The sequence below is a fragment of the Oreochromis niloticus genome, linkage group LG16, assembly GCF_001858045.2.
Source record: "Oreochromis niloticus isolate F11D_XX linkage group LG16, O_niloticus_UMD_NMBU, whole genome shotgun sequence".
Taxonomy (NCBI): Eukaryota; Metazoa; Chordata; class Actinopteri; order Cichliformes; family Cichlidae; genus Oreochromis; species Oreochromis niloticus.
Genome location: NC_031987.2, coordinates 25,856,425 through 25,871,697, shown reverse-complemented (window position 1 = coordinate 25,871,697; position 15,273 = coordinate 25,856,425). Strand labels below are relative to the sequence as shown.

The 15,273-nt window shown below is 39.3% G+C and overlaps 1 protein-coding gene across 2 annotated transcripts; it reads right to left on the bottom strand.

The window, feature by feature from the left end:
- Window positions 1-687: 687 nt before the first annotated feature.
- Window positions 688-14,740, bottom strand: LOC102080961 (uncharacterized). 2 transcript variants are annotated; one of them, XM_019353364.2, is made up of 4 exons: window positions 9,653-14,740; window positions 8,412-9,117; window positions 3,327-5,288; window positions 688-3,228 (listed from the first exon to the last, which is right to left on the bottom strand). In XM_019353364.2, exons 3-4 carry the CDS (start codon window positions 5,247-5,249, stop codon window positions 2,485-2,487), a joined length of 2,667 nt encoding a protein of 888 aa, XP_019208909.1. In that variant the 5' UTR covers window positions 5,250-5,288; window positions 8,412-9,117; window positions 9,653-14,740; the 3' UTR covers window positions 688-2,484. The 2 variants fall into 2 exon arrangements, with proteins under 2 accessions (XP_019208909.1, XP_025759850.1); XM_025904065.1 differs by lacking the exon at window positions 8,412-9,117.
- Between the last annotated feature and the right edge of the window lie 533 nt (window positions 14,741-15,273).

The following is a 15,273-nucleotide window of genomic DNA, read 5'->3' as shown; positions in this document are numbered from 1 at the left end:
TACTTATTTATCAGAGTTCATAGACCCATTCAATCACAAACTCTGAGGCAATAGGACTGAGCAGGCTGACTCAGTCTTACTGCCATTTTATCAGCACAACAAAGTCATTGTGAAGATGGCAACTCTGGTCCCCATCTTCAAAGAAACCATTTCAAAGGCAGATTGCAGTTTTAGTGCACAGAGTTGCAGTAATTTGGTCATGCCATGTTCTCCAACCTCTCTGTTCCCTAGTGACTGTATCATGACAGAAAGGCTTCTGAGGAAGAAAAAAATCCCAGGTAACTTCAGTAAAAGCAGCAACTCAACAATAAAACGAGTGTTGATTTATTAATAATTATTAAGAACAAATGTAAAAATTATGTAAACATGCACTGAAATAAGAACAAAGATGGTGAAAATGGTATTAGTCTTAGTGTTGAATTTAGGGATGTATATACATCCCAATAGTTTTAAAACCTGCAGAACGTCATAATGTTAACATCAGGGGGTAAAAAAAGAAAAAAAACTCATCTTAAATCTTAACCTCCTAGGACCTGGCGTCCACATATGTGGACATCACATTTTGGGTTGTCTAGACCAAAATACTAAATTTTGCTCTACAAGGGCCTGATATCCACTTACGAGGACATTATACTGCCTCTGTTTCATCAAAATTTAAAACGAATATCCTCATAAAATCAACAAAAATCGGGTAAAAGAAAAATCTGGTGACTCTTTGTTTTTACATTCATCGGGTCCCAATATGCCCAAATATCAAAGAGAAATTAAAAATGCATGCCATGGAAGAGTTCGGGTCTTAGGAGGTTAAAGAGACAACTTTTACAGAACTCTGTTTAGAATTTTTAAGTTTTGGTGCAATGATTCACACTTCCATTTCTCCACCCATTTTTCATTCCTTTAACTTGTAAGGTTGGCAGAAGATTGCCTCCTTTGCAGATACATCTATCCAGCAAGCTCAGCCTTTGGACAATATTTAGGTTAAAGCTATCAGTTCCAATCGATATGGGTCTTCGACTGACCAGGGCCAAACTGTGATGGCTAGACAACTGAGTCAGATCATCTCCAAGACTGCAGCTCTTTGGGGTGTTTCTGGTCTGCAGTGGTCAGTATATGTCAAAAATGGTCCAGGAAAGGAAATGGTGAATCAGTGAAAGGGTCACGTGTGAGGAGGGAAGGCTGGCCCATGTGGTCTGAACCCAAAGACGAGTTACTGTAGCTCAAACTGCCGAAAAAGTGAATTCTGGTTCTGATAGAAAGGTGTCAGAATTCACAGAGCATTGCAGTTTGTTGTGTGTGGCAGTGCATAGCCGCAGACCAGTCAGGATGGCCACGCTGACCCATGTCCACTACTGAAAATAACACAATGGGCATGTGAGCAGAACTTGACCACAGAGCAATGGAAGATGGTGACCTAATCTGATGAATCATGTTTTCTTTTACAGCACGTGGATGACCCGATGACCGGATAAGGTGTTGACTTGGCCTCTAAATTCCCCAGATCTCAATCCAATCTTCCCATCTGTGATGTGCTGGACAAACAAGTCCGAAGTCATAATGTTATGCCTGACCTGTATATGTCCACAGGGTGCTGCAAAAGAAAATCTCTCAGCTGTAAAAAGCAAATGCAAATGTTCTTAATAATTTCACGCTTTTACCCTATCCCAAACGGACAATCGTCTGCCGAATAAAACATCTGCTACAAACAGCCACATCTCACAAAAGAAAACTTGGCTGACAGTCGGGTTCCACTGCTGACAGATGCTGCTGTGCAAGAAGGGAGTGGGTGGACTGAAAAAGAGCCACAGAGCTTAACTCGTTGTCAGTAAAAATCAGTGACAGCATGAAAAACTGTAGAATTTGCAGGAATCACCGAATCCAATTGTGACAAGATGTATTTGAAACACAGACACCCTTCTCTTTGTATCACTTGAAAATAAAAATGCCACACTGGATAAGAAAGTACAAATTCTCTACTTTTTTAAAACTGCAATAATATTATGTTAATGAATGCGAGTCCATTCATATTTGTGCTGGATTAGATAGCTTTATTAAATTTATGCATGAGTAAATACTAGCCTGTGCTCATGCCTGCGGGTTAGCAGCTTTGGTAGAAAACTGAGCAGCACACAGATCAACACAGACATTGTGCAGACTGTGACTGAACTCTAATCTACAAACAACAGACAGCAAACAAACAGCAATTCTACTTGACCCTGAACACTTCAAAGCAGCTAAACAACAACAAACTAAAAATGACACAAGGAACACTCACTGCCTAGTGCAACACCAGATAGCTTTTCTTTCCTTTCTCTTTGTAGCTTAGCTTCATAGTCTTTGCTTTTATTATGGATGCAGCCTTTGGCCTACAAATCCAGGCAGACATTTGATTTTTATAGGTGCAGCTGGGCCAAACACGAATGCATCATTTATCAGCTTACAGTGCTGTACTTTAGGGTTCTTTTTCTTAATATCAGCACACTTTTTCTAGTCCTGGGGTGCTTTGTACTGGTATATCTTAATGCAATGATGCATGCTATCTGACACTGCAAGTTGGCCATCAGGTAGCAAGGATAGGCCACGTGGACTACTCAAACCCTGGTTTATTATGGGCCAACCCACTCCCTGTGCTGGGTATAAAAGGATTCTGTGCTGCTCCCCCCAATCTGCTACCAAAACATTACCATCTGTATCTATACAGATACCCCAGGGACAGGTCAGGACAGGTCCCATTCCTGCACATACACCCAAAACTCTAACTGTGTTCCAGCTTGGCTCCAGAACTTTGACGCAAGGTACACGACCAGTTTCATTGCCCCTCTCGGATACAGCCACCATGCCTGAGCTCAAGCAAGCTGCCACTAAGTACGGTCGGTGGAATCCAGTTACCACTGTGCGTTCAAGACGGGAGCCTGTCTTGGGGTCAAGCTTTAGGGCAATGAGGGTACCTTTTCGGATATCAGCTACCAGGAATTCATCCAGCCTGGTTACAGTCACACCCCTGGGAGCTTCCAGTTCATCTTTTGCAGAGCCGAACCCAGACCCTCCAAAGGTCTGGAGCAGTCGGCCGTGCCTGCTGAACACAAGAAGAGCTCTTTCTGCTGCACAGCTTATTGCAATCAGACCCTTAGCATTGACCGCAATGTCAAAGTAGTTCCTACACCGTCTGTCAGAGCCACCAGCAGTTGGAGAGCTCACTTGTTGGAGGACATTTCCACGAGCATCAGTCACCTGTTTCAGAGTTGAAATTCAATTATAACCTCATTGACAATTTCATTTCCCACACTGAAAACAATATTTTGCACATGTTTGAGTTGTATAACACCTACCTGAATGCGTGCATTTCCACAGTCCACTATAAAGAGCTGACCCTGCGGTGTAGCATAAATACCACTTGGCAGGGTAAGATCAGCTCGACCTGAACCTTGCTTTCCAAATTGTCCAATGAGATGGACACCTTTGGGGTTAAATTCTGTGGAAGACAAGTCACACTCCTCCTCTAACTCCACCAGTGCTTGCTGTCTTCTTTGTCCTCTGCCCCACTTTTTTGCCTCCAGTTCTGTTGTACAGGAACCATCTATAACAGACAGGGATAAAGACCTAGCCACAGGAGGTTGTTTTGATCCAGCAGCTGTGGCCTGTTTCTGTGGCTGGTGTAAAATATTGTGACCTCTGTAGGAAGGCAACGAGAAGGTCTGCCCTATGTCAGAGGCTTTCAATTTCCTTCTGAGAGTCGGCGAGGTTGAGGTGAAGCTCGTCTTGAAGTTGCTGCCCCTAATCCCCCATACTCCTTGCTCAATTGGCCCACTAGTAATCAATGGGCGCGTCTTGTGAGTCAAGTCCACTGCAGACTTTGATAAACGGCAACTGTAATTCAAAGAGCCTCTGTTCATACTGTAGTCATGAGATGGGCTAACGATGAAAGTATAGCTAGAATCAAGGCTGTCTGTTGGTGACGGTGCTCGGCCAGAGTCACCGAGCGTCCCTAGAGAGTGTTCATCAGAAGACTGGCTGAGGCAAGAGGGTGGTCGACCCCTGGAGGTGAGGTCTAGGCAGCTTTGGCTGGCTGAAGGTTCTCTTTGAGATGTTAGGGAACTGTTGCAGTATCTTAAAAGTCTATAATTGGAATCTTGACCAACTCTTCCCTTATCTCCATCTTGACCGTCTAAACTTAAGCACTGACTAAGCTTTATATGCTGCTGTTTTTGTTCAGGTAAAAGGTTTGGCTTCCTACTGGAGGCCACAGTTAGCCATTTCCTCGTATTCCTTGGTGAGTAAGGTTTCCCATTCTTGTTTATCTTGTACATCTTGTCCTCGTCTTCCGTGTCCAATTTTTTAAGAACTGTTGGTACAGCCAAAAATACGTCCTCACCTTGTGGCTGGAAGGAAACTGATTCTACCTCATCTTCCTGAGATGATTCCCAGTCGGCCTGTTCGCAGTGACATATCTTTGCAGAAGAGTGCTTTTTTCCCTCTGATTCTAGATCACCCCGGTTAGAAAGGCTGATCTTTCTAACAACCCTGCCAGTTGGTGAAATAAGTCCCTGTCCTTGGGTGCTCTTCTCTTTTCCAGAACCTTGATAGTTTGTGTCTTCACAGAGCATCTCTTGTGAATGAAGAGCACATGGCTGTCCTTGTGGCCCACAACCTCCAGCATGCAGGCAAAGGCTTTGTTCTTGAACACGAATATCTCCAAAGGTGACAGCATTCGGTTGTGAGCTGGGTTTGAAGTTCACTTTCTTTAGAGAAACTGAGATTTCCCATGGTTGTAGGAACTCTGAAATCTCCTTCAGCAGTGGGTTCTGGCTTGGCCCATTGTCCTTTACAACTGATTGACCCAATTCCTGAATCTGCTTTTTCAGTTCTGCCAATTTACAAAGCCGCTGGTCCAACAGGGACTGGCTGACCCGGGCTGCTGCCACGTTCTCCCGCTGGATCTGGTCTAGACGCTGCTGAGTGTCCCGATGGTCCTGCTCCACCCTCTCCAGCAGGCGCTGCTCTTCTCTGCGTGCTCCCAGAATAGCTCGCTCTACACCACGCTTTACAGATTCAGTCTCAGTTTCATGATGCTCCTGCAGCCTGCGCAGCTCTGCCTCTGCCTGGGCAAGGTCACACTGTGCCTGGGTTACCCAGCATGGAGGGTACTGATGCAGGAGAACAACAGAAGAATGACCATCTGACTGGCAATCAGGGCTTGGACAGTGGCCTGGGATTGGAGAGGTGGGAGTGCTGCCCAAAGATGATCCCAACATTATGGATTGATGGATTTGTACTTTTCCAGTATTTAGTTCCTTCAGAATGACAGGGAGAGATAAATACATGAAAAAAAAAAAAAAAAAAAAAAAAAAAAAAGATCAGCGTGAAAAACTGAGAAACTATATCCAGATAATATGGAGCCGTAATATTTCAATGAATTCAATTTATTTACATTGCATTAAATCACAACAACAATCACCTCAAGGCACTTTATATTGCAAGGTAAAGACCCAACAGTAATAACAGACAACACCAGCAGTGAGACAACCAATTGGCAACAGTGGAAAGAAAAAAACTCCCTTTTACCAGGAAGAAACATCCGGCAGAACCAAGCTCAGGGAGGGGCAACCATCTGCTGTGACCAGTAGGGGTATTTACAGAATTTTTTTTTCCTGCTGTTTAGGATTATTAAAGTAACAATTTTTTTGGAAATACTGAATCAAAATGAATCTTAGACACTGTCACTAAAATAATTCTGTAACTGAAATTTAATTGTTACTTCACAAGAAAGAGCAGAACCATTTATTCCTTCTTAGACAATTTTTGAATTCAAGCGTATTGATTCAGGATCCTGAAGATTATGAAAGTATCAGAAATCTAAACTTCACTCAGGGCACAACACCATTGACAAGTTCTGGTGTATACATTTCCTGAGCATTTATCAAAATCAACAGATTTACTTCAGCATGACTTTAGGAGTGAGTCGTAATTTTTTGCACATACTTCAAAGTTTTCTTTTCAATGTTGGCATTTTATTTTGAACCTATGTAGTCTAAAATTAAGCTCTGGTCATCTACTGCATTGCGTTTATGCATGATTTTATACTCTTTTTTTAAAGTAGCTTAAAATATTAGTCTTTCTAACTCCTGTGACTTAAATAATACCTGTAACAAGTATGATAGCATGGCAGTTTATTTGATTGCTAAGAATAGCAAAATATAATCTCAAATGAGATTTGAAACTCTTGTGTTTTAACTAGTTTTGTTGTATTGGAGCAGGAACATGCAGTATATTCAGTCATCCATCTGTACTAAAACTGGGATAATGGCATCCAGTTACAAAACACCTCACTCCCATGAAATTATCCGTCATTAGGCACGATTTCCGTAATGCGTAAGTGTATGACAGACAGAAATCATGAATCAGTCGCACACCAATTTAGTCTGGCAGAGGTGACTTTCGCTTCGTGCACGCTTACTTGTCAAGTGCTTCTGAGTAAACAGCTGCTTATGGAAAGGTGATACAGATATGAAGAGAGGCCATAAGAGAGCTGAGGCTGTGGGTAGAAAGAAGTAGCTAAGGCAAGGAAGAAAAGTTTTGAGTTCAGTGTCGAGAAATCTATTAGCATTTCAAATAGCAGCAGACAGCCAGAAGCATCCAGAGTGAGGGCGAGAGTGGGAGGTAAGGAGACAGCTAGTGTGTCAACACAACAGTACTTCTCAACTCCCCAGTCCCTGCGAATTGATCCTGCTTTGATATTTTATTCATGAGCTGTACAAAGTGATGTAGAGAAGCAGCAGTGAAAGATGTCGATCCTCTGTGTGCTGTATTGTGATAACCACGGGGAGCCATCACATAATCAACAGAAGCACTTATGCAGGGTAAACATAAAGAAATTTATATCCCACCTTTCTGTCAGATGTGGAAACAACTTTAGATACTTAACAACAGTAACAATTCAACAAGTAGTTTCAACAAGATATTCTACTTTAAACTTTCTCCTCAAAATTTTTTGAAGTGTACTTTTGACTTTATGCTTATGAAGCATAAAAGAGACAGTGACTGTTGTTTTTAGGCCTATTTGATGTTACAGTAAAAGTTAATTACTGTGCTATACTGCATGTTCTGTTCAGTGAGCTCATATATGTTATTGAAAATAAGGAAAAGAATTTAAATTAGTTTATTGCATTACCCACAATATGTCAAATGTTCAATTTTGACATAACTTCAGAAGTCACCTAAATTCTATTCAGTACAAAATAAGTACAAAGTGTTTTTAGCTACAACTAGGCAACTAGCTTTAGCTTGATACGAGTACCGTAATAGCCTACTAAATGTGAGTTTTATGCAGTTTTATTTCAAATCTCACTTCATATCTCACTATGGGAAGTGCCTCTTGGCGAGAGCGATCGAGTACCGGGTGATATTTCCAGAGAACTACGGTTACTCTAGTAACCAAATGCTTCATTTGGGGACAGGTAGTAGTTTAACATTGGTGGGAAAAATTAATTACCATAGCAGAGGTCATAGGAGTGAACTAGTCTTCACTAGTTATGGGCAATCTAATGTCCTATAACTTCCTTTTACCTAAACTGAAGCCGAACTCCCAAAAGTTGTACACAAATCATAAGTAAATCAAGCTCTATGGTTCTGCTTTTGTTTGATTATGTAGAGAAAAGGATTTGGGGTATTCAACCAACACAGGTCCTTAAAATACCAGTCAAGAGAAATATATTTATTGCTGACTGCATTTATTTTACTTTTTGTATTAGCCTGTGGCATTTGTATCAGCTGTACAAATGGTGTTAAGTATTTAAGTAGCAATGCAAGTTTGCTGTCTGCAGTTTAAATTTTTTAATATTAACAATTAAAAATGAAATCCACAGCACTTACAGTTTGTTACTTTAATACTTCAAAATATTGTTAGCAGCAAAATGAATCACTGAACCCAATCTTTTACCTGGACATAGTCCTTCAAAAACAAGTAATGAATGTTTCCACCATCATTGCCAGTAACATTATCCATGTTGGGAATAAGTGACAGGTATATATCTGAGGAACTGTGGTAGTCCCATCTCTGGTTGGACTGGCACAAGTCACCAGCCCAAGGTTGTGCTCACATTACCAAAGTAAATTATAGATGAGGGAGTCCAGTTGCTCATCTTTTGAATGTCAGGCCATATAAGGAAAAGTCAATAAAAAAACCTTGTGTTACTATTAAAATAACAAAAACATAAAAACAAAATTAAAAACTGAACTTTACACGTAATCAAAGGATTCATCATATGTCAAAAAAGTAAATGAATAATGAAAATTAACACCCACACTTTCAAATAAAATAAACTAGCAAAACATTGAAATTGTACTAGACAATAGGAATATGAAATATAATTGTAGGGGAAGAAAACAAAACATCAAACCCTGCAACCATGTCTTACCTGTAGTCAGGTACCGGCTCTGCTCCACTCTTCTCTACTACATCCCCGTACTCCTTTCCTCATACAATCAGCCTCCAGCCCTCCCTCTGTGCCATTTTCCCTCTTGTTTGCTGTTGCTAGGACACAGCCAAGCCAACTCCAGTTCCCTCTTTGTGCAGACTTCAAATTGTGTGGATCCACATTTGACATTTGTCTTGGTGTTCTAGCTGTGTACTTTATACTTTACTTGAACCGAAGATGTGTGTTTTAGAAAATGCAGAGAGTCAGAGTAAATCTATTAACTCAAACCATACAGTACGTTGCTTCAAGGACCAACACATAAGTCATGTAGCTTTATGATGAAAACCCATGGAAGTCTTCAAGCTGTCGTTAATTCTAGAGATTTACTTAGCTATCTACATGAAACATTGATTTCTAGGGTCAACACAAGCCATTTATACTCTCTATGCTGATTGGGGACAAATATTATTATTAGTTGATCAATCAAGTTCAAACACTGTGTTGTAATGTCTCCAAACGTCTTTTCTGACCAGTGGACGAAGGCTAACCTAGCACAGGGACAACACAGTGAGACACACCTTTACATGCACGCCAGTTAACCCAACAGTCATGTCTTTGGACTGTGGGAGGAAGCCCGATTACCCGGAGATGTCCACACGGGCACAGGAAGAACATGACCAGAAGGTTCAAACCAGAAACCACCTTACTGTGAGGTAACAGTGTTACATACAGTTATTCAAGTTAATTCAAATTCAACTCACATTCCTGAAATTCACTTTTTTACTTTAGTTATTCAAGAAATTCAGATATAAATTCTTCAAACTTAGGGCCGTGTGGTACATTTATATAGTGACGACTGCAGAATGCTCATTTTGTCTGACCTGAAGGGCAAATCAAATGTATCTAAATTTTACAAAGAGAGAAAAGCAGAAAATCCTTAGATTAAAGCAGGAACACAGAATGCTTTTCTTCATTTCTATCCCATATTTTATAATTGTGTAATAAAAAAATTATTGTTAGAACTTAGTCTATCGCAAATAATTTATAATAACTCAACTAATAGAGCTCTAAACACTACCAACAGTGCAGGTATGACTTTGACACAGCGATATCAAATCTTAAAACATATAGTTAAAAAATAAACAGTATTTGTGCAGTGTGAAAATGGCTGCTAGTCATTAGACGGCTCAGTCTCAATGTATCCCGACAGAATTTTAAGGAAATGCCAAATAGTTACTTACTTTAGCTAATTTTTAACTTTTGTGGTTTTTCCTCGTGGAAAAATGACTGTTGGTGTTACTGGTTGAAACACCACAGGAACACTGGATGAGCAAAAAAAGGACAATTAGAACCAATGTTCTAAAACCATTCACACAGATGAACAGGAAATGCAGTGAGTAAAATGGCTGTTTTAGGCAACTAATTACTGTCTGAGTCAGCCTCAAAAACAAAAGTATCCATCACATTTTTTTGGAAAGCTGCAGGGGGCTTCTAGTAGCTGCCTCCTCCTTTCACCAAATTACAATACTGTGCAAAAGTCTTGAGTCACCCTTCAGGTCTTTGTATTGTGCTTCCAAAGAAGTCAGCATTTGTTGCAATTTGTATTTTCAGACCAGCCCTCGTACCTTACAATTTTCAGAGGAGCGCATTTTTTTTTCTTTGTGTTTGGTTTTTTATTATAAAGTCACTGACCTATGATTCATTCACGCTTAACTCAAGGGATGAACCACTGTTGTGTCTTTTCATAACAGACAATGAACCAATTTTAAAATCGTATCTTTAGGCAATTTTGTCCTGGCAGCTTGTCACAAAACATCATTTGTTCCCATTTTTACAAATAATAAAAAAAAAAATAAAAATGCAGAAACACAGTTTGACAGCCATTAATTAGTATTTTGAATCAACACGGTCCTTTCCAAAGAGCTACGAGATAAAAAAATTGGGAAATCTTGCCATAGTGTGCAGTGTGTCCTTCAAAAAAACGTAAGAAAACTGAGGTTAAAAGAAGAAGTGTCAGGCCTGAAAACTATCTGCAGATGAACAGTAAATTGGGGGGGCACATAAAAAAATGGTAAAAACCTAACATAGGACCTAAGAGCTACATCTGGCCCTTTAGTTGATCCACTTACTAAGCATTCAACGAGTTTGGTGGAGCGATGGAGCAAATCTTTCGTTTAAATCGTCGTCAATATGTACAGAGGTGGTCAGGAGGTCGGCAGACAGTGAGCTTCTAAAGCCCTCTAAAACACACTGGAGGCTCTGTCGTGGTTTGAGGCTCCATATCAGCCAGTGGTGTTGGAGATCTTGTCAGAATAGATGAATTATAAACACAGAAAAGTACTGATTTTGATCCAACGTTAACAGCTTTCCAAATAGCATTATTTTCAGCATGACAATGATCCCAAACACACTGCCAGTGGAGTAAAAACATACCTGGAGAGAAAAAAGAAAAAAAGAATTGTACAAATGGATTTTTCCCCATCTACTATATGTACGTTTCAATTAATCGTTGCCCCCATTTCCCTTACAAAAGATAAAGAAAAGAGGAATGGCTTGAGACTTTTGCAGAGTAGAGTGCCATACCAAGGCATCAGATTTAACACTCTGTTCCAATATTTCATTCTACTTTCATGACAAGCTGATGTCTCATCTCACACAATTTCTATCTTAAGGGGTTGTCTGTCTCAGGCACAGTATGCCCATGAATTCATCTGCATGTTTCCACAAGTACGGATGGATTTTAAAAGGACAGGAAATGATGTTACTTTGTATGTTTATAGTTTTTGAACTCATTACTCAAGCAGAAGGATGAGCTGGTGCTCACAAGTACTGGGTGCTGCCTCTTCTGGAGCACGAGCCAACATCTTGTATGATTCAACAGGCAGTATGAGAAAACGAGGATATTTTTAATCTCCTCTGGTGGAGTCCCTTTTCAACGACGTTCAAAGAAAACCAAAGAAAAGACACCAGGACAAGTGTTGTATTGCTAGGCAAAAAAAATTTATAAATTAATAAAAACATTCCCTTTGTAGTGTTCTTCTGACAGCTTTTCCCACTTTGCAAGTTGTGTCCTCTTTTTCTCTAATGATTTCAAAATATAGAAAAATATTTCTGACAACATTCACCATGACATGATTTTCAGATGATTTTCATTCTGTTGCGTTAATCATTTCACATACGTCTCCCACTTGCTTATCGTTGTTTTTTTGTTTTTTTTATATATATATATATATATATATATATATATATATATATATATATATATATATATATATATATATATATATATATGTATGAACAGTATTTACACATCAAAATCAATCCATACCATCTCTCAGCTTCAACCCAGAGACACCAGAGCATGTTTTGCATAGATCACAGAGGGGAAAATGTCAGAGGTGAAAGGTCAAAGCCTTTGAAAGAAACAAGATCATAACAAAAAATATCAATATCAAACACGGCACAGATTGGACATTTCGAAGCGGAAAATGAGTCCTTGAGATGTTTACTGTCCCACCCCTCCACTTTCTGGTGGAGGGTGGTGCTGCAGCTCGCAATGTAAAAACAGGAGTGGCAGTTCAACATTTTGGATTACTGTTTGCATTCACACAAAAAAAAAAAAAAACCCCAAAAGACATTACAAGCTCTAAATTAAGCAAAAACACGGAAAAAATTTCAAAGAACAATTTTAGTGAAATTTATTTTTAAAGTTTTTTTTTTACTTAATTGTCAGATCAATTTTAGTGTTCAAGAAAATGTTTAAAACAGCAGAAAAAAAAAAGGTAAAAACAAACAAAAACTGTCAAACATAATCTTATGGAGCTTAGCTTTGGGTTTACAACTCCTCCTTTTTTTTTTATTTGTCAGTTAACAGAGTCTGAGAACAACAATACCAGGCCAAGGAAGCAGGTTTGGAGTCTGAGCAGAGCTGAGATGAGACGCTGCAGCTCACACTGGCTGAGATGCTCGTTCACAAAGAGCTCACTCGTTTTGGAAGGCCATCGTTCATTGTGCTAAACAAATTAAGCATGAACTTTTTTTTTCAGATTTGTTACAGCATGATTACTCCGTGGCCACTAGAGGAACAAAAACATGTTGTGCATCTAGCCGTGGTAGCTGCTGAACCGCAGAAAGCGTCAAAATCAATTTCCCGAAATCAAAAAGAATAAGAGAAAAAAAAAGGCCTGTGCCTCCGTCCATGACCCCTGTTATGTGAACAATTGGAGTGCTCATGTATATATATATATATTTTTTTTTTCTTTAAAAACCAGCAGAGTATGAAAAGCAACTTCCATAAAGCTAAGTAAATCCATCACAGTCACCATGAAGCCTTGATTATATTTGCCAGACTCCCTTTCATTTATCTGTGTGCAACATGTGTTTTTTCATATAATCACTGCTCTAAATTAACTTCTGCTTACAGTCTTTCAAGGAAGACGTCAAAGGCCCTGGTAGGAAATAATCCCCTTATAAAAACGCCACATTACAAACTTCATCACATTGGTTTTTGTATACTTACAAATGAACTAAAAAAGATCAAATAAAATTAAAAAATTCACCGCGAGTACAGACTGCAATCCCTAATTAGACAAATTTATTAATGCCAAGTTCTTACTTAGAAGCTCCCTTTTCGTTAATTAGGCTGAGCCTTAAAATTTTTAAATCATTAAAAAACAAAAACTCTAACTGGCACCGTTTTGTGGGCTTGAAACGTTGACTAAAGAAGCACGATTCGTGGATAAGGTTCATTACAGTGTTCAGACCGTGTACCATCAAACTGTCTACGATTGCTTAAACAGACATTGTGAGTTTCAGGTATCAGCGATTGTCTTTGGTGTCCATGAACACAAATGACTGTAACTGTGACTGGAAGTGACACTAAGAAACACAGCAAGTACCATCAATCTTTATCAGAGCTGTTTGTAAAAAATAGTTTTGTTAGAAAACACAATCTTGAGTGTAAAAGACATGGAACCTGATGAGGAATGAGGCCCTCTGCTCTTGGTTTTTTGTTTCCCCTCCCTCGCTCTTCAGATCACACATGTACAGCAGACTGGGTGATACACGGATGGACGGATGGCAGTGTGTAAAGTACAAGAGAGATTTCTCTACCCAGAGCAAACATTCAGCGTGAAACCTGTTTTCGCTGTCATCGCCGAGCTCTGCAGGTGACTGCACGACTCACTAACCACTAAACCCTACTGCATGGAAGCTAATTTAAGCTCAGTACTATTGCACAAACCAAACACTACTTAACTGTTAGTTTATCATAAAACCTCGCCTTATCTGACATGCAGACACTATTTACCTATTAATAAAAAACCAGAAACAAACTATGGGTCATTACGAAATGCATCTAAGAAATTCTGTAGAAAAGTGACTCACAGCCGGGACGAAATCCCACACGTACGAGCATGACGAACACGGCTATGGCTTCGACGAGCTGAGGACGTCTCAGCTTGTTGCAGAAGGTGAAAGTGGTGTAATGGGAAAGAAATGTTAGACGTTTTGCAGGGTGGCAGGCAGTTTCTCTACTGCTAAGAGTTGAGAGAGAATGGCTAGTATGTGCAAATATGTTACTTGGAAAGCTGGGTCACAGGTAGATGATTTTACAATGCACTCCTAAGAATAATGCACATTTTTACAGTTTTTACAGTTTCTGGCAACATTACAGAAAACTGCTACAGATATTACAGAGCTGTAAAATGACTACTTACCATTTTATTAAAAAAAAAAAGAAAAAAAAAGCAACAACCAAAAAACAAATTAGCAACACATTACAAAGGAAAACAGTGAATATCAAGTCTTGGCAAAAGCTTTTAACACTGTGTGGCTGCAACTTCATTCAACCTCAAAACACAATAAATTAAAGAAAAGCTGATCACAACCTGCATCAGCACCTCCACATGCACATTTATACTTGGTACCCAATGAAATAAAAAGATAGAGTAGCTATTTCACCATTAAAATGGATGTTAGTGTTAAAAAAAAAAGTAGCAGCATATTATTTTCCCAGATGTCCTGTGTGTTCGGTTTGGCCTGTCTCACCGAGAAACAAAATCTTTTTCAAGAAAAGTCAACGAACGCCTCATGAGATTCTGTTTCATCAAATTCAAAATAAAGGGAAATAATGCCAACGCACAGGTGGAATTTAAAAAAATAAAAAATCTTGCAGAATTTCGGGTCTTTTAAAAACACTAAATGACACACAAAGGATGCGACATGTAGAAGTATGGAAGAGGATTAGGGCCACTGGGGAAAAAAAAAAAGTGGGCACGTCTTTTTTTTCTTTTTTTCCAGAATTATTTATTTCACTTTAATCTCAGAATTCTGACTTTTTTCTCAGAATTCTGAGACTGAAGTCAGAATTCTGAGAAAAAAAGTCAGAATTCTGAGATTAAAGTCAGAATTCTGAGATTAAAGTCAGAATTCTGAATTCTGACTTTAATCTCAGAATTCTGGAAAATAAGAAAAAAAAGACGTGAGAAAAAAAAGACACTTTTTTTTCCCCCCAGTGGCCATAATCCTCTTCCATATACAAGAGTGCCGTCTTCGTGATTCCTCTGCCTAATTTTTTAAAAAATTTTTTAAAATGACAACCGGTGAATGGTTAGCTAATGGCCTGAACAGTTGGCGTCACCTTTTTGGAAAGGAGTGATTCATTCAAATAAACTCTCATACACAATGGCAGACACATCTGCTCCCACATGTTGCTGATATGTCTATAAAATGGTGCAAATTCAGAAGACAAATGTTTAAAACGTTAAAAGAAAAAGGCAATAATTACCCCAAGTTTCTCAGTACAATTATGGTAGTCGTGCTGATTCACAGGAGACAAAGTGGCACTCTCCCACACGGAGGT

Coding starts and splice junctions, on each gene's coding strand:
- LOC102080961 (XM_019353364.2), bottom strand. CDS start 5,249: ATGTTGGGATCATCTTTGGGCAGCACTCCCACCTCTCCAATCCCAGGC. Junction 3,229..3,326: donor GTGGAAATGCACGCATTCAG/GTAGGTGTTATA, acceptor ACTCTGAAACAG/GTGACTGATGCTCGTGGAAA.